This window comes from Hoplias malabaricus, chromosome 11, assembly GCF_029633855.1.
Source record: "Hoplias malabaricus isolate fHopMal1 chromosome 11, fHopMal1.hap1, whole genome shotgun sequence".
Taxonomy (NCBI): Eukaryota; Metazoa; Chordata; class Actinopteri; order Characiformes; family Erythrinidae; genus Hoplias; species Hoplias malabaricus.
In genome coordinates, this window is record NC_089810.1 from 8,063,127 (window position 1) to 8,087,567 (window position 24,441).

At 46.8% G+C, this 24,441-nt stretch overlaps 1 protein-coding gene across 2 annotated transcripts in view; it reads right to left on the minus strand.

The window, feature by feature from the left end:
* Positions 1 to 1,110: 1,110 nt before the first annotated feature.
* The window catches only part of sema4ba (sema domain, immunoglobulin domain (Ig), transmembrane domain (TM) and short cytoplasmic domain, (semaphorin) 4Ba), a 117,671-nt gene continuing 94,340 nt past the window's right edge, over positions 1,111 to 24,441 (minus strand). For both annotated transcript variants that reach the window (XM_066684256.1, XM_066684255.1), the window contains 7 exons: positions 19,290 to 19,471; positions 17,512 to 17,662; positions 15,284 to 15,494; positions 14,445 to 14,560; positions 13,180 to 13,337; positions 6,849 to 6,937; positions 1,111 to 4,933 (listed from right to left, as the gene is read on the minus strand). In XM_066684256.1, coding sequence (XP_066540353.1) covers positions 4,158 to 4,933; positions 6,849 to 6,937; positions 13,180 to 13,337; positions 14,445 to 14,560; positions 15,284 to 15,494; positions 17,512 to 17,662; positions 19,290 to 19,471 — 1,683 coding nt within the window. In that variant the 3' untranslated portion in view covers positions 1,111 to 4,157. The remainder of the gene's footprint in view (positions 4,934 to 6,848; positions 6,938 to 13,179; positions 13,338 to 14,444; positions 14,561 to 15,283; positions 15,495 to 17,511; positions 17,663 to 19,289; positions 19,472 to 24,441) is intronic.

Genomic DNA, 24,441 nt, shown 5'->3' on the forward strand with positions numbered 1-24,441 from the left:
ACAGTACTGTAGTAGCTTTTCTGTTGCTCTGCATACTTTGTTGCCCTACTTCCCCCCCTGTTCTTCAGCGCTCAGGGCCCCCACAGAGCAGGTGTGATGTGGTGGTGGATCCTGAGTGCTGAAGAATATGGGGAAAGGAGGGTAACAAAGTATACAGATCCACCCCAGTAAACAAGGAACGTCCCTGGACGTTTAAAATAGGTCTAAAAGTAGTCTGTCCGTCAAGGACATATTTTAAACGTCAGTGGACGCCCAAAGTCCATCTTAATAAGTTAGTTAAGTGGTGACCAATCGATAACGTCAGTGGACGTCCAAAATGCGTTTTATACAAGTAATTTATCCCATCCATCCATTATCTGTAACCGCTTATCCAATTCAGGGTCACGGTGGGTCCAGAGCCTACCTGGAATCATCGGGCGCAAGGCGGGAATACACCCTGGAGGGGACGCCAGTCCTTCACAGGGCAACACACACACTCACACATTCACTCACACACTCACACCTACGGACAATTTTGAGTCGCCAATCCACCTGCAACGTGTGTTTTTGGACTGTGGGAGGAAACCGGAGCACCCGGAGGAAACCCACGCGGACATGGGGAGAACACACCAACTCCTCACAGACAGTCACCCGGAGCGGGAATCAAACCCACAACCTCCAGGCCCCTGGAGCTGTGTGCCTGCGACACTACCTGCTGCACAAGTAATTTATTTCGGGACCAATTAATAACGTCAACGGACGTCCAAAATGCGTCTAATAGTCGTCTTTTCAATGTCTGTGTTTGGACGTCTTTTCAACTTTCATTTTCAACCGTAAGAGAACGTCGATTAGACGGCAGTCATTACGTTATTTCAACGTTGAATCAACGGCTAATTGTTTACTGGGACAGATGGACTACAGTTTGTAATTTTAGAACTACAGAGTGCTCCTCTACAGTAAGTGCAGCTGATAAAATGGAGGATGAGTGTAGATACAAGTTAGGTGTACCTAATAAAGTGGATGGCAAGTGTATATAAAAATTTTATAAAAAATATAATATGAAAAATAAGTTCACTTTTAGCAAAACGAAACTCAAAAAAAAAATGAAAATAAAAATACCATTCTGTGATTTATTCCTTTTATTTAAAAAATTAAAATAAAGTGCGCTTTTATGTACAGTTTAATAAAAACAACAGAAAACAGTAGTTGATGTATAATACAAAAAAGTACAATTCACAACAGTTGTTCTTTTCTTTTTTTTCTTACATTGGCAGCGAAATTTACAAATACACCTTTACAACAAAGTTTACAAGACGTTAAACTTACAAGAAGTCGAGAGTGCCCCGGTGCACTGTTATAAAGAATGGATTTGGACTGAGCTTTAAAAGAGCAGAGCTGACTGTGTCTCTGGAAATCCAGCACGGAGACGCCATCGAGCGGCTGGTTCACATTGGTCTACTGGAAAAGCACTGGAGGAAGTGAGTTCAAGGATGATTTCTAGAAGAAACTCTGTGTTTTTTATGTAAAATAGAGATACATTTTAAATATAAATACATTGTGCTTAAAACATTACATTGATGTGTGTGTTATAAAGAGAGAGAGAGAGAGAGAGAGAGAGAGAGAGGTTATTGGCTGTCCTTTTATGGACCTGTGTAGATACACTATCCACAGTAGAGACATAGTCCAGTGGTGGACTGTTGTACAGATGACCATTCATATTTATATCCATAATACAGTGGTTTTCGACATATCTGTGTACTGCATACGACAAAATAACGCAACGTGCCATTTGATATTTTGCAATTACTGGCCACAACCATAAGGCATTTACTCTGATGAAGTCTGGATTATTATTATTATTATTATTATTATTATTATCCTTATTAACATGTTTACACGAGCATGCCATTGTGAACTCTACGGTGTCGTCCATCTGAGGAGGCATGTGTGAGGTCTGCAGTATGTCCCCGTCTTTGCGTGTCCACACCCGAAGGCTACAGTGCTGCGTTTGACGGCTGAAGATAAACCGCGCCTGGTTTCAAGGCATTGAAAAGAGACTCAGAAGGTCAGCAGAAGGTCATCGCAGCCCTGTGTCACTTGAGCTAAGGCTTTTTTTTTTTTTTTTTTTTTAAACATTCTGTGAAAGAAAAGCAGCAACTGCGCCGTCTGTTTTCATCACCGACCCAAAACCAGTCGAGCAAACCTCGCGCAAACGTGGTAGAAATATACATATGTACACAACGTGACCACCGCGGCAGTCGGTCAGTAGCACGGTAGCAGGACTGCGTGGCTACTCTGTCAGAAACACGTCAGAATAGAGCTCTCGTATAGAAACATCTCGGCTAAAACTTAAATAAGACACTTTTTTTTTTTATTTATTAAAGAATAGATTTGTGATACTTTCAATGAATCTGTCACTACATTCCACAAAAACAAAGGTGGGCGCGCTCCTACGAGAGCGCAGCCGTCGAGTTCGTACATTAATACCCTCAGAGTGGTGCGACGTGGCATCCATCTTTGGAAAACGATTCGTTCACACGTACAAGAATAATCACTGAAATGGCAGAAAACTTTTTTCGTATCAACTCTACATGGACTTTGCACGTGACATATGCTGCTGTTGATATTGAATTATTACAGTATGCTGTTAGTAGGCAGTTCGCTCGCTCACGATTCTGTAGCAGCCAAGCTGTGGTCCACATGTTTACAACTGAACTGACCTCACCGCCGAGCGACTCAGTTCGGAGTTATTAGGTTTGATCTGTATACGTCCATCCAGAAGTAACTGTGTTAGTCTATCCTTGGCTCGTGGATGGTAAACGTGGCACTTTTATAATGAAGGACACACATTCACTTAAAGAGTGAGTACGGGATGATTCTGATGTAGCCCAAAATGTGAAGTAAATTCCCAGCTAGTTTAATCTTACTCCCTCTCCGCCGCAAGAAGTGCACTTCACACAACGTTTGTCGACTCCTTGTGCCATATTTAAAAGCCAATGATGGATTGAGCTGGTTATGGTCTAAATATTTGGCACAACAGTCGATAGATTTGGTTCTGTAAACACAAATGATTATTGTTATTATTATTTTTATTATTATTAGTATTGGTCACTCATCGTCAACATCTCCTGCTTCTTACCACCACCAGCTCATGAGCTATGGACTATTCCTGTCAAGTCCTTTCAGTCTTAGGGCAGTGTGTCTTTTCTCTACGTTTCCTGCATTTCCGTTAGCTTTCCTGGACACGGCGTCCTAGCTTCGGACTCGTCACCCACTGCACAACAGCACCTCGATCTCACTTGCATACATGATTGTGTGTGAGTATCTCTGAGAAGCAATACTGAAGACTTGGCGTCTTGATGCCTAATGCTGCAAGACTGAGATGTACCCTACGCTAGCTTGTTCTGGTACTAGATGGAACTCGTCTTTCCGATAAAATCCCAGTGCTTTGCATAGTATGCCTGCCTGCCTTGTGATGAGCCTGTGATGGTTTACAACTACAGGCCTTGCATATATAAATATATATCAAGAGGCTTGTATTTCATTATTATCAAAGGTTGTTCACATTGTACGAGCTATCTATTAAAGCCTATTAAAGACTATTAAACATAGGCTCACCCTCTGATCCTAGGCACCTTACTCGGCAGAATGCTCCACCACTCGGTGGTTCAATTCCCACTTTTCCTCACTGTGGATCCATCTGCTGTGGAGAGGTGAGGTGTAAGAGACATTTTAATGATCCTCCAGTGAAGAATCATTGAAGGAGGATGTCTAGAGACCCCTGAGGCCATCGCATGACTAACAGTGAAAGCCAATGGATGATTTGGACGGAATGGGCTTGAACATGGCTGAATGTTAGCCATGACATCGATGTTTAAGAGAAGCTTGCCATATTGCCTGCTTTCATTCTGGGCACATCTCAGCACAGAGAGTCAGGATTGTTGTGCCGGCGATGCGTTCCAGAACTACCGGTGACTGAGAGGAAAACGCAGACAGACCAGCATGACAAAACGAGGGGACAACAAGTGCAAAAAATAAACCAAACATGGTATGAAATGATCCAATGGTGATGGAGTTTGAAGTCTTTTCAGTGTGTCCCTCTCACGGTGCTGTCTATTCCCCGGCAGACCTTTCCGTACCACGTCAGTTCACATCATCTTGGTTCAGAAAGCAGAGTCTCAGACGATGGAGTCCTTAATCTCAGAGCCGAGGCGGACTCGAGGTCGTGGGCAGGTTGGGGATATCTCTACGTGGCTCTCCTTAAGGTTCAGGGGCCTCTTCTCTGATTCCGAGAAGCTCTTGCTGTTCTCAGGAGAGGAGCACTCTTGGGTGGGCGTGCTGCAGAAGTAGTTGTCATGGAGGGTCTGGTAGCCCTTGTGGTCCGAGACGGAAGGTGGGATGTTGTTGCCGTTCAGGGGCAAGCTCTCTGTGGGCTTCACATGAGGCATGCGTGCCTTCTTCTGCTGCATGTTGGGGCACTCGCCCTCCTTCAGCATGGACTTCATCCGATCCCGGTTGCGGTACACCACGAACAAGGAGAACACCACCAGAGAGAAGCCCAGCAGAGCGCACACCACGATCAGCTCATTCCAGTAGGTCTTGGTTTCTGTCTGTGAGGAGCGAGCTTCACCCGGCAGAATCATGGGCTCTTCTTTGGTCACCATGGGAGTGCGGGAACGGCCAATCAGGGTGGTGCTCTCTTGCCGAGTCTCTGCCTTCACGCAGTAATTGGCCAAGAGTTGCCAGAAGCCCTTCTCCACCGACCAGCACTCGTAGGACTCCTCTCTGTCCACTTGGGCCACCACCACTAGCCCCCCATCAGGACTGTGGTAGAGGGAATGCCCGGCACTCTTGCTGTAGTTCCATTTCCTCACCGCAAGGTTGGAGCGCAGCTTACAGGGCAAGATTTGAAACGTGTTCGCTGGAATTATCGTCATCTGACAGGGTGGCGTACCTATAGACACAGGTAAATAAGTCACTGTTAAAAACCCCACAGTCCAGAGGGAGGGAGTGTGCAATCAAAATTCTGTAGACATTACTTCTAATGTATGAATCATCAACTGTAGACAATGCTAACGGAGACTAACATGATCACGCTGAACACTCTTAGACACATATACTCGGTGCATGAACGTATGAACGTATGAACGTGAAAACATAAACAAGACTAGAAATGTTTAATTAAAATGCTTGTGGGTTCGAATAAAACGTATAAGAGTTAAATATGTTATAGTCTGGTGTGCTCTCTGTGTCTGGGGTTTATTTTACTGCACGTACATTTACCGTAACTACATGAGTATACGCGTCCGATGGTGCGCTGCGTGTTCAGGCTGCTGTTGTTTGCAACGAGTGGTAGTAGATATTAACTGCAACAAGTATTCTTGTTTTCCCACTGTTACAGACATTCATTTCTATGTTAAGTGCAGTACGATTACAGCTCAGAAACTTTACAGAAGAAGGAAAAACCTTCTTAAATTTCAATGGAAGTCAATGTAAAAAGATTGAATTTAGAGTAATTTTGGAGCGTTTGTATTGGTCATTTGTTATGAAATGTTCACACAGTGTGAAGGACAGCTGCTGTGTTCAAATGATGTAGTAACTAAACACCCACACACACACGGAGATAGAGGGTTTTGATTGGACAGAGACGATATGTTATGATAATAAAAATGTAAATATCTGTGAAGCAGTGTGACATTTTATATCGTGATAATTATTGAGACTAATCAATGTAGAAAATGTATTGTGATATCATTTGGAGACATATCACCAAGCTCTAACTCCAGTTTACCATGCTCCATACCAAGCATCAGCCAGAGGGTTTAACCATGGCCTAACTAGAGTAGAAAGGTCGTTGGTTCCGTTCCCATGAGCAGCAGGAAAATTGGGGGCAGTGGGAGTGAAGGAACAGCACTGTCCTTCTCCTCAATCCACGGCTGAGGGGCCCTTAAAGCACCGAACCCTCATCTGCTCCCTGGGCGCCGGGGATGGCTGCCCACCGCTTTGGGTGTGTGTTCACAGCCCCTAGTGCACCCTAGCGCACTTTATGTTGTACAATGTACAATGACAAATAATTGCACATAAAAAATAAAGCCCAGAACTAATCACACAAGATTGCTATGAAACGTGAAGCTAGTTGGGGATGAGAATGCAGACCACATGACATTAGAGGTGTGGCCTAATTCACTTCAGTTTCACAGAGTGTTTGGACAGGTATCTGGTTACCTTTCCTGCTTCCTGCCCATGGACGGAGACCATCTAGAACCAGGGCAAGAGCTCCATAGCTCCAGAGTAATACCTACTTTTAAACCCCGTATTTCCACTGCAGCAAGACACTGAAAAACATGCAGAATCTCCACAGCACCATGGTGTTTACCATCTGCTCATTGAACTCCAATTAACAGCAACGCAAATAAGTAACAGCAGAGGGGAAGGACCATAGATGTAGCAAAGATAGCAACATGCAGCTTCTTAAATCTCTCTCTCTCCTCACACAGTTTATAAGGGAACTGTAACTCGTTTCCCAACAGTCTGCAGTGGGCTATTACAGGAAATGTGCTAAGGACAAAATGTCTATGGGAAGATGTCCCCAGCATAAATTTCGCATGGGTATATAGTGTGAGAGTTGGTGTTTGCTCTTCCTCCAGTGTTTTCCAGCTTTATCACTATCGGAGTTGCCTGACTGGATTAGAAAAGACTGAATGGAAATGTTGGCAGCAGTTACTTCATCATTAGGGTCATTAGACCCCATCTTGAGCTAAAAATAAAACTGAGGGGACGGTCGCTGTATGTGCTGTGATGAAAGTAGAAGATGACGCCAGAGGCTTGACTCAGTCAGACTTGTGTTGTGTTGTAGGCCTGGTACTCACGTGTGGGTGGAAGTCGTACTTTGCCGGAGCTGGACACGACTTTATCGCACAACGCAGTGTTGGCATCTTCCACATCTTGAAGCAGTTTACTGTGTGAATAAGAACAAAGAGGCCATTAGAGACTAATGACTTGCAGAGTTACCTCAATTACACAGCAGCTAGATTTTAAAAGAAAATTATATTTCAATATTAAATTGCCTTAGCTGATATTGTCTTTGATATCCTATAACTGAGTGTTTCCTTAAAAGGCGATGTTCACGATTGTAACCAAAACCCCTGTGTATAAAGCTCTGAGTGTGTCTCCTCTCCATGTGCCGCTCTGCAGTCAGTTTGCTCTGGAAACCGCTCTAATGTGTTTACGAAGCCCTGGTGTCTGTAAATGGGTAAAAAAACAAAGTGTCTGGGTCCGGTGCTAGGCTTTCTCTCTCTCTGCTCACAGCAGAGAAACGCCATCTGGAGGTTTTTAGACAACGGAGAGACTCCAAACGCTGAAAAGCACCAACCGAGATGAGGATGTTGCTCTATTCCTGCTCCATAGGGGGGTAACACTGACTTATTTTTGCTGTTACAGTTACATTACTTAAGGTGGAACTGACTCTAAATTCAGGAGAGCGCTAACTGCATGAAAGTAAACACAGAGGGAAAGTGCTACAAAACTAAACAGCTCGAGTTACACATGAGTTTCTGTGGGAATTAAAACAGTGAATAAACACTTACAGACAATTTACACTTCAGCCGCTTACAAACAACAGTCTATTTCTCCTCAAACACACCATTCCACCTTAAAATATGGAATCTTAAAAGGATGCCTCGTGTCCTGCTTCCGTTTGTGTACAGGTGTACACATGGTGCAGTACACACGTATACAGTAGAAGAGCAGAGAAGGTCATCTGTAGCATAAAAAATGTCGGAAAGTTTTGAAAAACCTGTGTGAGTAATCAGCCACCTGTATAGTGTGTCTTTCTATGGTCTGCCCCCTAGTGGAGGCCTCCAGTTAGAAGCACAGCACGATCTATTATGTTCATGACGCAGATGATTGTTGGATGTGGACGTATGGCCAAACAGCAAGTATATTTCTAGCCCACGGTGTCATTTAGTCACATAAATAAAGCCATAAATGTCCTGTGTCTGACTGACATTTCACTTCTGCACAATCTCTGTTCTATCACTGAACCAGTGGCCAGTTTTTCAAAAGTATCCGGCAAGATTAAAACAATCTAGTTGGATTAAACTTGAACAATGGTCCTGGGAATTGATCCCAATGATTTGAATGTGGATTCTGTAAAACAATCCAACCTTTAATCAGGATTAAACGCTACAGTTGGGTTTTTCAAAACTCGCAGAAATCTTGGATCGTTTTGACACCAAACCGGATTATCATTATCCCACAATGAGAGATGGTTGAGGACACAGTTGGTGCAGAAATGACCTGGGAATAAACTGTTTAGTAATTTGTCTCATAACATAAATGTAACTCTGTAGTTTTACAGACAAAATTCTGACTTTAAAAGGTAGACAATTAAAATACAAGTGAAATGTAAATAAGCAACTAAAACCATAATTAAAGTTTTTCTCTTCATTAACAAACAATGGTAAAGTATTTGTCCAGCAGATGGCAATATTGAGGAGCATTAAATCACAGAAAATCCAGATCTAGAAATCCTTATCCTGAGAGATGTTCTGACACTGGGGAAGAATCTCTGAGATCATTTTAACCCTGGATCAAGATTAAAATCCAGCCTCAGGGAGACATGCAGCATTCGCTGAGAGAAACGGTCCTGACTCCGCCCCCAAAATGTCAAAACCTGTGAGGCTACACTTGTGGGGCTTGTTGATAATCGTGAGGGAGTGTGTGAGTAAGTGTGAGTGTGTGAGTGAGTGAGTGTGTGAGTGAGTGAGTGTGTGAGTGAGTGTGACAGTAAGTGCGAGTGAGTGAGTGTGTGAGTAAGTGTGAGTGTGTGAGTGAGTGTGTGGGTGGGTGTGAGTGAGTGAGTGTGTGAGTGAGTGAGTGTGTGAGTGAGTGAGTGTGTGAGTGAGTGAGTGTGTGAGTAAGTGTGAGTGAGTGAGTGTGTGAGTGTGTGAGTGAGTGAGTGTGTGAGTAAGTGTGAGTGAGTGAGTGTGTGAGTGAGTGAGTGTGTGAGTGAGTGTGTGAGTAAGTGTGAGTGAGTGTGTGAGTGAATGTGTGAGTGAGTGAGTGTGAGAGTGAGTGAATGTGTGAGTGTGTGAGTGAGTGAGTGAGGTGTGTGAGTGAGTGAGTGAGTGAGTGAGTGTGTGAGTGAGTGAGGTGTGTGAGTGAGTGGGTGTGTGAGTGTGTGAGTGAGTGAGGTGTGTGAGTGAGTGGGTGGGTGAGTGAGGTGTGTGAGTGAGTGAGTGAGTGAGTGTGTGAGTTAGGTGTGTGAGTGAGTGAGTGAGTGAGTGGGTGTGAGAGTGAGTGAGGTGTGTGAGTGAGTGAGTGAGTGAGTGTGTGAGTGAGTGAGTGAGTGTGAGTGAGTGTGTGAGTGAGTGAGTGAGTGCGTGAGTGAAAGTGAGTGAGTGTGTGAGTGTGTGTGTGTGAGTGGGTGTGTGAGTGAGTGAGGTGAGTGTGTGAGTGAGTGAGGTGTGTGAGTGAGGTGTGTGAGTGAGTGAGTGAGTGAGTGAGGTGTGTGAGTGAGTGGGTGTGTGAGTGAGTGAGGTGTGTGAGTGTGTGTGAGTGGGTGAGTGAGTGAGGTGTGTGAGTGAGTGGGTGTGTGAGTGAGTGAGGTGTGTGAGTGTGTGAGTGAGTGGGTGAGTGAGTGAGGTGTGTGAGTGGGTGTGTGAGTGAGTGAGGTGTGTGAGTGGGTGTGTGAGTGAGTGAGTGAGTGGGTGAGTGAGTGAGGTGTGAGTGAGTGAGGTGTGTGAGTGTGTGAGTGAGTGAAGTGTGTGAGTGAGGTGTGTGAGTGAGTGAGGTGTGTGAGTGAGTGAGGTGTGTGAGTGAGTGAGTGAGTGAGTGAGTGTGTGAGTGAGGTGTGTGAGTGTGTGGGTGTGTGAGTGAGTGAGGTGTGTGAGTGAGTGAGTGTGTGAGTGAGTGAGTGTGTGAGTGAGTGAGGTGTGTGAGTGTGTGAGTGAGTGAGTGAGTGAGTGTGTGAGTGAGTGAGGTGTGTGAGTGAGTGGGTGTGTGAGTGAGTGGGTGTGTGAGTGGGTGAGTGAGTGGGTGAGTGAGTGAGGTGTGTGAGTGAGTGAGGTGTGTGAGTGAGTGAGGTGTGTGAGTGAGTGAGTGTGTGAGTGAGTGAGTGTGTGAGTGAGTGAGGTGTGTGAGTGAGTGGGTGAGTGAGTGAGGTGTGTGAGTGAGTGGGTGTGTGAGTGAGTGAGGTGTGTGAGTGAGTGAGTGAGTGTGTGAGTGAGTGTGTGAGTGTGTGGGTGTGTGAGTGTGTGGGTGTGTGAGTGAGTGGGTGTGTGAGTGAGTGAGGTGTGTGAGTGAGTAAGTGTGTGAGTGTGTGAGTGAGTGAGTGTGTGAGTGAGTGAGGTGTGTGAGTGTGTGAGTGAGTGAGTGAGTGAGTGTGTGAGTGAGTGAGTGTGTGAGTGAGTGAGGTGTGTGAGTGTGTGAGTGAGTGAGTGTGTGAGTGAGTGAGGTGTGTGAGTGTGTGAGTGAGTGAGTGAGTGAGTGAGTGTGTGAGTGAGTGAGTGTGTGAGTGAGTGAGGTGTGTGAGTGTGTGAGTGAGTGAGGTGTGTGAGTGAGTGAGTGAGTGTGTGAGTGAGTGTGTGAGTGTGTGGGTGTGTGAGTGTGTGGGTGTGTGAGTGAGTGGGTGTGTGAGTGAGTGAGTGAGGTGTGTGACTGAGTGAGGTGTGTGACTGAGTGAGTGTGTGAGTGAGTGTGTGAGTGAGTGAGTATGTGAGTGAGTGAGTGTGTGAGTGTGTGAGTGAGTGCGTGAGTGAGTGAGTGCGTGAGTGAGTGAGTGAGTGAGTGAGTGAGGTGTGTGAGTGAGTGAGGTGTGTGAGTGGGTGTGTGAGTGAGTGAGTGAGTGGGTGAGTGAGTGAGGTGTGAGTGAGTGAGGTGTGTGAGTGTGTGAGTGAGTGAGGTGTGTGAGTGAGGTGTGTGAGTGAGTGAGGTGTGTGAGTGAGTGAGGTGTGTGAGTGAGTGAGTGAGTGAGTGAGTGAGTGAGTGAGTGTGTGAGTGAGGTGTGTGAGTGTGTGGGTGTGTGAGTGAGTGGGTGTGTGAGTGAGTGAGGTGTGTGAGTGAGTGAGTGTGTGAGTGAGTGAGGTGTGTGAGTGTGTGAGTGAGTGAGTGAGTGAGTGTGTGAGTGAGTGAGGTGTGTGAGTGAGTGGGTGTGTGAGTGAGTGGGTGTGTGAGTGGGTGAGTGAGTGGGTGAGTGAGTGAGGTGTGTGAGTGAGTGAGTGTGTGAGTGAGTGAGGTGTGTGAGTGAGTGGGTGAGTGAGTGAGGTGTGTGAGTGAGTGGGTGTGTGAGTGAGTGAGGTGTGTGAGTGAGTGAGTGAGTGTGTGAGTGAGTGTGTGAGTGTGTGGGTGTGTGAGTGTGTGGGTGTGTGAGTGAGTGGGTGTGTGAGTGAGTGAGGTGTGTGAGTGAGTAAGTGTGTGAGTGTGTGAGTGAGTGAGTGTGTGAGTGAGTGAGGTGTGTGAGTGTGTGAGTGAGTGAGTGAGTGAGTGTGTGAGTGAGTGAGTGTGTGAGTGAGTGAGGTGTGTGAGTGTGTGAGTGAGTGAGTGTGTGAGTGAGTGAGGTGTGTGAGTGTGTGAGTGAGTGAGTGAGTGAGTGTGTGAGTGAGTGAGTGTGTGAGTGAGTGAGGTGTGTGAGTGTGTGAGTGAGTGAGGTGTGTGAGTGAGTGAGTGAGTGTGTGAGTGAGTGTGTGAGTGTGTGGGTGTGTGAGTGTGTGGGTGTGTGAGTGAGTGGGTGTGTGAGTGAGTGAGGTGTGTGAGTGAGTAAGTGTGTGAGTGTGTGAGTGAGTGAGTGTGTGAGTGAGTGAGGTGTGTGAGTGTGTGAGTGAGTGAGTGAGTGAGTGTGTGAGTGAGTGAGTGTGTGAGTGAGTAAGTGTGTGAGTGTGTGAGTGAGTGAGTGTGTGAGTGAGTGAGGTGTGTGAGTGTGTGAGTGAGTGAGTGAGTGAGTGTGTGAGTGAGTGAGGTGTGTGAGTGAGTGGGTGTGTGAGTGAGTGGGTGTGTGAGTGGGTGAGTGAGTGGGTGAGTGAGTGAGGTGTGTGAGTGAGTGAGTGTGTGAGTGAGTAAGGTGTGTGAGTGAGTGGGTGTGTGAGTGTGTGAGTGAGTGAGTGAGTGAGGTGTGTGAGTGAGTGAGTGTGTGTGAGTGAGTGAGTGTGTGAGTGAGTAAGTGTGTGAGTGTGTGAGTGAGTGAGTGTGTGAGTGAGTGAGGTGTGTGAGTGTGTGAGTGAGTGAGTGAGTGAGTGTGTGAGTGAGTGAGGTGTGTGAGTGAGTGGGTGTGTGATTGGGTGAGTGAGTGGGTGAGTGAGTGAGGTGTGTGAGTGAGTGAGTGTGTGAGTGAGTAAGGTGTGTGAGTGAGTGGGTGTGTGAGTGTGTGAGTGAGTGAGTGAGTGAGTGTGTGAGTGAGTGAGTGTGTGAGTGAGTAAGTGTGTGAGTGTGTGAGTGAGTGAGTGTGTGAGTGAGTGAGGTGTGTGAGTGTGTGAGTGAGTGAGTGAGTGAGTGTGTGAGTGAGTGAGGTGTGTGAGTGAGTGGGTGTGTGAGTGAGTGGGTGTGTGAGTGGGTGAGTGAGTGGGTGAGTGAGTGAGGTGTGTGAGTGAGTGAGTGTGTGAGTGAGTAAGGTGTGTGAGTGAGTGGGTGTGTGAGTGTGTGAGTGAGTGAGTGAGTGAGGTGTGTGAGTGAGTGAGTGTGTGTGAGAGTGAGTAAGGTGTGTGAGTGAGTGGGTGTGTGAGTGAGTGAGGTGTGTGAGTGAGTGTGTGAGTGAGTGAGTGTGTGAGGTGTGTGAGTGAGTGTGTGAGTGAGTGAGTGAGGTGTGTGAGTGAGTGTGTGAGTGAGTGAGTGTGTGAGTGAGTGAGTATGTGAGTGTGTGAGTGAGTGTGTGAGTGAGTGAGTGAGTGAGTGAGTGAGGGAGGTGTGTGAGTGAGTGGGTGTGTGAGTGAGTGAGTGAGGTGTGTGACTGAGTGAGGTGTGTGACTGAGTGAGTGTGTGAGTGAGTGTGTGAGTGAGTGTGTGAGTGAGTGAGTATGTGAGTGAGTGAGTGTGTGAGTGTGTGAGTGAGTGCGGAAGTGAGTGCGTGAGTGAGTGAGTGAGTGAGTGAGTGAGTGAGGTGTGTGAGTGAGTGGGTGTGTGAGTGAGTGGGTGTGTGAGTGAGGTGTGTGACTGAGTGAGGTGTGTGAGTGAGTGAGTGAGTGAATTTGTGAGTAAGTGAATGCTAACCTTTTAGATGGAAACTGCCTGACGTCTGCACACTGTTTCCCGGTCCAGCCGCAGTAAGGGTCTCTGGAGAGGATGCACTCTCCACAGCTCTGGTAGTTGGAGCAGTTCGCCACAGGGATCCCCACCAGTCCGGAGTAGGAAGACACAAACAACAGGCCCTGAACCGGAAGAGAGCACATGAGGAGTCAGTGAGCATGCTCTAAACAGGGATTACATTAAGTAGAGAGGAAGATCAGTGCAGTGGTGGAGTTCCTGCCTGAGCTGGGAATCAAACCGTGGGATGTGTAACCCACCAAGTTACACCAATCACACAGCAGCATATCTTCTATAGTGGAATATACTACTATAACATTGTCCATCGTATCAGCTCCACTGATGTATAGATGCACTCTGTAGTTGTACATTTACAGACTGTAGTCCATCTATTGGTCTGCATACTTTTATACTCCTTTTGCCCTGTTCTTTAATTGTCAGGACCCCCAGAGGACCACCACAGGGTGGGTGCGCTATTATTTTGGTGGTGTGTCATTCTCAGACGTGTTGCTGGTGTGTTAGGCCCGATCCCATTTCTTATTTTTACCCCCTACCCCTCATTTTCGAGTGCCCTCTCGCCCCTTGGAACTGAGTTGCAGGGCGCAGTGGTTAAATCTTCCACTATGAAACGGGACGACCCTTCAACACCCTGATACTTCATCAGAACACAAATAAAACAGAGCAGCGCTTCATTCCCAGGGGACTAGCGCCACTCTATAGCAGCTCTGCACCAGTCTGCAGTGATATCATAGGAGCTGCTGGACTTTAGTTACATTTAGGGTCTCATTCTCCTTCAGAAGAGTTCCACAATCAGAGATTACCCCCCTCTCTCACTCGGGCACCAGAATGTAATTGCTTCAGCATTTAAGATGGAAGGTCATCAGCTGCTCCCCGTGCTGTTTTCTGCTTGTTCTGAAGTAAAGGCCATAATCCACTGAAACTACATTAAACTCAGAGAATACACTGGGGATCATAGAGTTTAAAGAGAAAATGCTGACATCTGTGGGTTACTTTGGGCGCTGCACAGCGTCTCACCACTGATTCACAGGAGGCTTCATAACCCATAACCAAGAACTGAGACCCCTACCCCGTTTGTGATGCACTGGTATGAGTGGATCAGACACAGCAGTGCTGCTGGAGCTTTTAAATCCCTCTGTATTTATTTTAGAAACTCATCCCTGGGTTAATTAATTTCTACTTTCTTCTTCTACCCTTCACAGAGGTGGTCCTACCTTCTCAGCGTCCAGCTCGATGTGCTGCACAGGCTGGGGCTCAGGGAACAGCACCAGCTCCTCGATGATGTGCATCTTGCCCTTGGTGCTGATTGCTTTATGAAGCTTGCCGTCATCTGAAAAATATGACACATGTCAGGGCCTGCTGACCTGATATCACTCAGTAGGGTTTCACTCAGACAGGGTTTTGTGATGTCACCTGCTCCATTTGGTGGAGGAGCTGTGCTAGTGGAAAAGTGACCAGCTAAAAGCAATGGAAAAGCACCATTACACCTCCCTCACCCTAAAGATACCTATCAAATCGCACTGGTAATGTGGGAGTTTCTAAACCTCAGCTGGGCAGCGCGTGTCGTTATTTGAGAAACTGAATCCCTGCAACACTTGCACTACTTTAGATACATTTTGCTCTGAATCTAAACCAATCTGTGCTTCTGTAAAGAGGGGATTCTCTGATCCAAACTCTACTTTGTGAAGATCAAACTCTAGTATCTTTCCGAGATGCAGCCGGTCCAGATCAGAGATGTAACTATAGGCATGGAGCCTAGAGCCAAATCCTGTTTAGAGAAAGCGTCTCCATCCAAAGCTGTTTTGGTAAAATGCCTGGGCAGTTATTTCGAGGCAAGTCTAGCCTTCTGCCAACATCTCTCTGATACCTGTTTCATATCTGCCACTGTAATGAGGGTCATTATTATTATCTGCAGCTGAGGTTTGGCAGTAAAATGATATTGTTCAGCTCTTAGATTCTGTGTTGCTGCTGTGCTCAGGAATATTGTTAAAGAAACTTGGTATTTGAAACTCGTGTCAACTGAGTGTGTCCACACACCCGTGCTGTCCCTCACCTGTCCCTATGAACAGCACACTGTAGGCGTTGTGGACGGCCTGGACCCGGTGCACGGCGATCTGCGTGTAGCGGACGCTGCGCTTGAGCAGAAGAGGCTGGCTGCGGATCACAGTGTCCATCAGGAAATGATCCTTAACGAAGTTCAGCACTTTATCAGGCATGTGCAGAGAGGAGGAGATGCCCTGAGCCCGAGCGGCATTGGTAATGCACTGGAGAGAGAGAGAGAGAGAGAGAGAGAGAGAGAGAGAGAGAAAGAGAGAGAGAGACCCTGTGTTAATTTAAAGTAGATGATGGAGGAGTTTGCTAGTCCACCGCCCCACACTCCAAAAACACACGTTGGTAGGTGGATTGGAGACTCAAAAGTGTCCATAGGTGTGAGTGTGTGAGTGACTGTATGAGTGTGTGTCGCCTTGTTAAGGACTGGTGCCCCCTCCAGGGTGAGTTACTGCCTTGCGTCCAGTGATTCCGGGTAGGCTCCGGACCCACGGCCGCCCTGAACTGGTTACAGACAATGAATGAATGAATGATGCTACACTTCTGTGAGGATCTGATGCATAGCAGTGTTAGCATAGAACATCCAGCATCCAGCCCTGATCCAGAACAACCCAGAGGAGCAGAAGCTCTGGTTTTTAACCATTTTCGCTCTATTCTCTTTCTTCTCCATTTTACTCAGTGCTCTTATTTCTCCGCGCTCTTTGTGTCTGTTTTGTTGCGTTTAACCTCGTCTTTGTGCTCTCACATAAACACAGGTCCTGCACTGTGATTGGACAGACTCAGACGAGGGGGCGGGGCAAGTCTCTGCACTTGACGTCAGAAGCGGAGCAGAATCAGAACGACTCGTTTCATCCTGTGTTTTCTGACTCAGGCAGCGCACAGAAAACTGACTGGGGTCTTGTTTTACAGTGTGTGGGTTGGTGGGCTCCAGATTCACACATTTAAATGAACACAGGTGTTAAATATCATCTCTCTCTTTCTCTCTCTCTCTCTCACACACACACACACACCAGACCACTTCTTTCTAAGCAACTTGTTTATCATGAGTATCACCACATAGACTCACACAAGCATGCCATTAGTCTTATTTCGAGGCCTGCCACAGATGCTCCTAATCAGAGAGTGATAGCAGGGCAGGAAATGAGTGTTCAGGGGAACAGTGATAAGAATCAGAGCCTGTGGGCAGTGGGCTGGACCAGGGCTGAGGAGATATCAGCCCGACACTAATGTCCTCAGCACACTGCGGCTGGGACTCGGGCTGCCTGCTGTCCTGATGATCTGGACATATGCTGCGTCTAGACCCTGTCTAGGGGTCGAGTTTCTTCTGTACTCTGCTCTGAGATTTGGGCTCAGGCGTTTATATGAGTTCCTAAAGCTTTGGAGCAGCTGCACAGGAGCCTACGGTCACCACACTCAATGCCAAGCGTGGACCAGAGGGGTATAAACCCACGAAGCATTGTGCCGCGGAGTGCTGGAGTGATGGACCCTCCACCTGGAGTGGAGTTTGTGATCCAGAACTAAACACTCATCTTAAATGATTGCACTAAAGTTTATGTGGCTGAATATCATCACATTTTCATAGCAATGTGCCAACATCTAGCGGAATGCCTTCCCTGGACAGTAGAGGGAGTTACTGCTGCAAAGGAGAGTAGACTACTACCCACACACAGTGAAACAAGACCCCAGTCAGTTTTCTGAGCACTGCCTACGTCACGAGCCGTTCTGATCTTGCTCTGCTTCTGACGTCAAGTGCAGAGACTGTAGAATGGCCCCGCCCCCTCGTCTGAGTCTGTTCAATCACAGCAGTTGCCCCGCATTTATGTGAGAGCGCAAAGTCAAGGTTAAACTCAGCAAAACAGACACAACGAGCGCGGAGAAATAAGAGCACTGAGTAAAAACAGAGAAGAAAGAGAACTGAATAAAAACAGCTAAAAACCAGAGCTTCTGCTCCTCGCTCCTCACTGCTGTGCGCTCGGGGTCGGGGTGAACAGCGAGCGGCTCATTATCATTTAAAGGAACAGGTGTGTTCTGAACAGAGCTGTTTACACAGGGGGAGAACACTGCTGTGGGGCTCGTGGGGTTTGGACCAAAGCAGGTCACAGATGTTTCATTAATTCGTTAACACAGCAGAGGAGATTATGTCCTGTTTAACATCTGATGTAATGGTAATTCTGACAAGAGTGTCGCTTTAAAAGCAGTTTGATGTGGTAGGTAACTGGGAGCAGAACGTACCGCTCCGGGTCTGGGATCTGGAGGTAGGTGGTTGTAAGTGTACCACTGCTGCGTGTCTCTGTTCACCTCCCGGTATCGTCCGTTAAAGGCCTCCTCCACTTGGTCCATGGTGAAGGCACAAACTGCAGAGCTGCCAGACGCCCCTTTGTACCTGTGTGGACACACACACACACACAAATACTCATTATTATTGTGACTATGTGACTAATGTGATTCCCACTTCTCAGAAATCGGGCCACTCCTAGTAAACACACAGCTCCACTACTTCACACTTTAGAAAGAGGGCAACACCCTCCACACGTCTCTCTGGACAACCTGGGCACATCCAGAAGAACAGCTCAGTGCAAGTCTCACGAGACGAAGAAGCAAACTGGTTTGTGATCCCTTGATGAATCCATTTCTGCTCCATACACCCTTAGAAAAACGGTAACTGTGGTCTGTATCTTTAATTAGGAACAGAACCGTACCTTTAATTAGGAACAGAACTGTACCTTACTCTATATGAACTGTGGATGTTAAAGTCGTGTTGATGTCATTCGCTCCTTTTCATCTCCAGGACTTTTATTGTGTTCTTTTATTCTCCACAGTTGTATAATGAAAGATTACAGAGATCCCCCTCTCCTTCTGGAGAAGAGAATGTAATGAACCTTTAGGAACACAACTGGACTCTAACACCACTGCTGCACTTTTAAATATACACTACACTCTCTGTAGCTTCAGTGACAGTGATGGTCCTGTACTGTACCTTTAATACTGAGAGTGTAGAGCTTAAAACTAGGGTGTAGTACAGATTCATCAAAGGTCAGTTAATGTGTAACCCCCATGCATCAGATCATGTGCTGTTTGTTTGTTGTTTCATTCCAGTGTTGACCAGAGAAGGATGGGTTGTCTTGTTGGGCTTTGGTTCCTCTCACTTCTTCTTCTCGCTCTGAGAGGGTTGCTTCAGTGACACCAGCTCGGGCTCAGGCTGAATCCTGTAAAACTTCTCTGGTAAAAAGTGCTCTGTATAAAAAACTGAACTGAACTGAAAATATAAAATGACAGAGAGCTCCCTTCATTCTCTGGAGGTTTGCTTTCGTTACAAGACGTCTCTGCCTTCTCAGACCCTTTCTGACCCAGGCTTCACCCTGCATTAGCTCTCAATCAATAACCACCCACCCACGCTAAACACCGGCCGGCGACTGCAGGTCAATAACGATGAGATATGAACTGGGAGTGGCCTCAGGTCTTTGTTTTGGAAAGCTGTGTGTTTGCACAAGCCTCCTTTCTGTCCTGCGTCATGAATAAAGGCAGCAGGACAAATGTGATGGTGAATTCATACACCGACACGCCCGGCCTCACCCGCAGAAATGTGTCAAATACATCGTTCACCAGTTACAATAACAGTAAGGAATGTCACACCTGTTGATCTGTGTGCTCTGTGTGTGTGTGTGTGTGTGTGTGTGCTGGTGGGGGAGCTGGTAAGGTTTAAAAAGAAAATTCCTGATTAAACACTAGGTGGCGCTGTCACATAAACACACCCACCTCCTAAAATACCCCCTCCCTCCCCAAATATCTTAATCTTCAGATCTGAGAATCTATTTCCAAACTGTGGTCAGTTCTGCCTCTGCAGCGCCCCCCTCAGGTTCTGCTGTATACAACATTTAAGATGGAACGGAGAATTTAAATAAGACGCTGGTGATTATTAAATCATTTCCAGCCTTCTTTGTAACTATAGTACAACTGCATTTGCACCACCCTGCTAAAGCGAAACAGAGCTCGTATTCCATCAAACCCACCACTGCGAGGTGAAGACCCCGTAGAACACAGTGCTCTTCCAGTCTTCTTTGCTTGGGGTCAGCACGAACATGTCCTGGATGATGTTGAAAGGGAACCCATCGTCAGGCAGAGAGCACAGCAGCTGGGCTTTCAGAAACGTGGTCCACTTCTTCTGCAGGACCCTCTCTCCACCTTTATCACCCTGAAATATCACACACACACACACACAGGTAAGCCATTTTGAACACACTAGAAGCAGTGAGCACACAGAGCTATGGGCAGCCACCTCAGTACCCAAGGGGCAGTTGGGGGTGGGTGCCTTGCTTATGGACACACCAGCCGTGGATGTTGAGGGAGGAGACAGTGCCCACAATTTTCCCGCTGGTCCAAGGATAGAAATATATTTCTCAACATTTAGGCCACAGCTGCCCCCTATAACAGGGAGTAACAGCTCCTACTCTCCTCAGACGACTGTAGATGAGATAGAGGAACATTTCTGTGAAGAGATTTGATGGCATTCGACCACGGGAACACCAGTGAGGTCAGGTTGTGTTGGATGATTAGTTCTGGCTCACAAACAGCATTACAACTCGTCCCATGTGTTTTGGATGGTGCTTTATCGTGTCTGAGAATGCAGCCCCACTCTCCACTGCCCCAGAGCCCAGTGCTGGAGGGCTCTATATCCCTCTAGCTTATAACTGGCATGGGGCCTACAATGTGTACACCTTAAACAGCTGAATTCACTGATTATAAGAGGTGTCTAAAAACGTTAGGACCTATAGTGTGATTATAATGTGTGTATGTACTGTATATGTGAGGGCCTGCTGTTCCCGCTGTGATACACTAGGGGGCGACAAGTTTACTAGCTGAAGCCCTAGGTGGTCGTAATGGAAATTCCCAAACACAAACTGCTGGGAAAACCACAGTCAAAGAATCGTCTTTGCACTTTCTGTTTGACTGACATCAGAAAAGAGAAAGAAACAGAGAGAGAAAGAAAGAAAGAGAAAGAAAAAGGAACTGAGTAATTAGAGGATAATGAGAACCATGCGGATCCATGCAGCTCACGCAGTGCCATCGCATGCTGATCTGAAATCAGTTTCCCATGTTTCCCTGCAGCAATGGAGATGTGCTGCTCGTGCCGTTGCGTGCCGTGCATTAGGATTGAGCTCAGTGCTAAGTGTTAGTGAGTGGGGTTTATCTTCAGGCTACGAGGGCTTTAAAACCAGAGCTTCTGGGTCATGAAAACAAGCGCAGCCAGCCGAGAGAAGAAAAACACTACGGGTTACTCAAAGGGCCAAGTGCTTTTCAGTCAGAGGAGAAAAGGGCTGTGCACTTGGAGAATAAGGCCATATTAACTCCAGCACTTCGTCAGGGGGCCCAGGGCTGACCATTTACCAGCGTCCTGGCCCTGGTGGCGTGACTTCAGTGGACATGGGCACAGAGTACGCAGCAATGAACCCAGCAGAAAACAACACTCTGCTCACTTAGAGCTCAAGATTATGGACATTTATAGGTAATACACACACTGAAATATAGATTGGGGCAAACTACTGTTCTCAGAAAACCTCACTCCATTTACATTCTTCACAAAACACACAGGATGAGCCCCAAAGACTCAGACGGTTACTATGGTATCCGATGTGGTTGCTATGGTATCTCAGGTGGTTGCTTAAATGGTGAAAGGCTGTAACTCTTGTATCCCAGATGAACGCTATCATATCCAAAGTTGTTGTTAAGGTGATGCTAAGTGGTGGCTAATTTATCCCAGGTATTTGCATGGTGTTACAATGCTGTTGCTATGGTATCTCAATGGGTGTGGTTAGGTGTTTCCACTAGGGATTGGTGGTATCCACATTTTTCATACCGTCATACTGTCTCTAAATATTATCATGCCATATAGTATTACCTTGCACGGTTCGGCTGCATGAGCCTCATATATGTGAGCACAAAGTTGAATGAGGGGTTTTCGGCGCTGTGCAGTTCAGCTCATCACAGAGTGTTTTGTCTGTTTTCAGATTCATTCCTCTCTCTTTTAACCCAAACTCAATGTCAAACTCACACTGCGGTGGAAGACTGGGCTTGTGTGTGACATCATCAGTCAGTGAGCTCCTTGAGCACCCCCTCCGTGTGGCTTTCATAAATGCACATAAATGAACTTGACTTAAATTAGACGCTGAATAGAAAAGTTATTCAGATTAAAATACCCCCCTCATTCTGTCCATATACCATCCGTATTTTTAAATACCGCTGTGCTAGAGTTATACTGCTCCAACCCTACTATCCACAGTATTGAAGGTGGGGGTGGGTCGCTCCGTCTGGGTCCAGCTCAGCCCTGTTTTCCTCGAAGAGAGCGACGTTGCTGAACTTAAAGCCAAACAAAACGTGATTAACTGTCAGGTTTCTGACGCAGTTACTTGCTTTGCTAACCCGAGCAATGTCCCCAGCCCTCCCTCTCCGCCTCACACAGGGTGGAGAACTTAGACTGCGCCACCCTCTGTATGCCCTGTAAATATGAACACAGGAGAGAGAGAGAGAGAGAGAGAGAGAGAGAGAGAGAGAGAGAGAGAGAGAGAGGAGGCATGGGGATGAGGATGGGGATATTCAGAGGTTTGGAGGCAGAGAGAAAGAAACAGAAAAGAGTGAGTGAGACTGAATAAAAAAGAAACAGAAACAGAGTGAAGGGGAGAGAAAATAAAACAGTAAGAGGAAGATAGAGTGAGTGAGTTGAAGAAAGAATGAGTGAGTGAGATCAAGAGAGAAAAGAGTGAGTGACAGTGTAAGAGTGAAAGAGTGAGAGGGGAGAGAGAAAGACAAAGCATGAAATAGAATGAGAGAGAGAGAGAGAGATCTACTTGAATGAAACTGGAGGTTCTGGATTAGTTTTTCCAGAGCAGCTGTGCCGAGGACTTCTGCGCCAAACACCTGAACAAACACCAGGACAGGGCGTATACCCGAGCGGCCGATTGTGAAACAACAGAGCGCTAGAAGAGAGGAAAGAGAGGTGAGGAGAAATGGCCGATGTACAAGTAAACAAGTTTCACATCAAAACAAGAACGAGAAAGAGAGGCAGGGACTGACACCCCCCCTCCCCCCACCCACTTGGGTCTCGTCCAGAACAAATGTATTTCCTTCTCATTATAATATTTTTACAACCCAGCACTCTGCCGTACAGGAAAACACCATCTCTATATCCACACATGAACTGCCCTGGCATCACTCACATAAAACCCAACCCACACCCCTAAGTGAGGCACAAGGGAGGAGCCCAGCTGAGGACCGGCACGTTCCGTCCCGTGTTGGCTTTATATATGGATGCCCTCCAGGGTCAGGAATGGGACCTGGGTGAGTACACAACCCACTGTGGACAGATGTGGACCCCATGTACAGAGACTGCCCACATTTATCCCCTACAGGCAGCCCACCTGAGTCATTTTGAACCCAGTGAGCCCAGACTGGGTAGATTTTCCACAATTGGTGGTGGTGTGTTGTGCTGGTGCGAGTGGATCAGACACAGCAGTGCTGCTGGAGTTTTTAAACCCCTCAGTGTCTGGACTGAGAACAGTCCACCGACCAAAAACATCCAGCCGACAGCGTCCTGTGTCACCGATGGAGGACTAGAGGACGAGCGACACACACTGTGCAGCGACAGATGAGCTACTGTCTCTGACTCTACATCTACAAGGTGGACCAACGAGGGAGGAGTGTCTCACAGAGTGGACAGAGAGTGGACACAGGGTTTAAAAACTCCAGCAGCACTGCTGTGTCTGATCCACTCTACACCAGCACAACACACACTAATGGTGCTTTTCCACTGCATGGAATGGGCTCAAATCTGCTTGGCTCACATTTTTCTGGCCGTTTAAACACTCCCACACTTCCCCCATGTAATGGAGCCAGAGGCATCACAAAATCTGTCTGTAACATAACCTTGGGCTTTAAAACCACAATAACGTCAGGTGCTGTTTACTCGTTGTATATTTGCGTGTTGTTGCTTTTTGGACTGAACACAGCTCCTCCCCCAGTTCTCACAGATCAGTTTTCCTCAGGAGATTTTCCTCAGGCACTGGCCCAAGGAGCGTTCGAACCTCTTCAAAAAACCCTCGGGGGAATGTTACGAGCTGCTGCTGTGAGTCGCATAAAAACAAATGTGAAAGCTGCTGTAACTTCTGAGATTTTACACGCGCCGAATTTATGCTGGAGCTCTTTGGCAAATCAAAGCTCTGCAGTGTTTACGTGTCACGATTTAGTACCGACTCGGCTTGGACTTGAAACGCAAGCAGGGAATAAAAAAAAGCACCTGGTTCCAGAACCAGAACTGACCAGAGGAAAAACAAAAGAGTCAAGCCGTTGAAGAAGGGACATAACAAAGTACACAGAGCAGCAGATGCAGGAAGACAGTGTTAAACTGTAACACTTCAAACTGTTTTGAAGCTATCCCTGCGCAGTGTGTACTGTGTGTATAAACAGAGCTCCATTTGCTAATCTCCTTGATATTGAACGCAGTAAGAGGTTTGTAACCTGAGGCTGAAATGAAGATCCCAGCGGCGCTGAATGTACCTTTGGCAGTGGATGCTAAATAAGGTCAGTGCTAAGTCATTATTATGGCTCTTCCTCTCTAAGTGTCCAGGAAAGCAGTGTCCAGACGGTGTGATATAAGCGCCTGTTGGATTTCTGTCAGGTTTACACACGAGTGCGACAGATCTGGCCAGTTCATCCATCTGTTCTCTTCGTGAGCTGCGCAGAATAAATGATCTGTGAAAGAACCCTCAGGGAGAGACTGACTGCTGGCCACCGTCTTCTGGAAAAGGACAGGTGCCGTATGCTTCGGTCCCAAGCCAGACTGCCTGAGCGTCCAGGAAATCTGGCTGGAGTCTGAAAGTGTTCCTGTAACGTCTGATCCACGATGTAGAATAAAAAAAGAAATCCTAACTGACGTTGAAAACGTGAGGCAGATGTTTCTGAGCTTGATTGTTGTTGGCCCTCAAAGTCCCCACACTACACATTCCTCTCCGGAATACACACCATGCACTTTCAGATGGCTCACAGCAGACAGACAGCTCTGTGCTGGAATTTCTCTCAAACTAGATGTGAACAAACCCGGCGGATGATGGATGAAACTGTAACCCTTACTCGACTCTGATTGGTTAATGGTCTTTTTCAGGACTGACGATA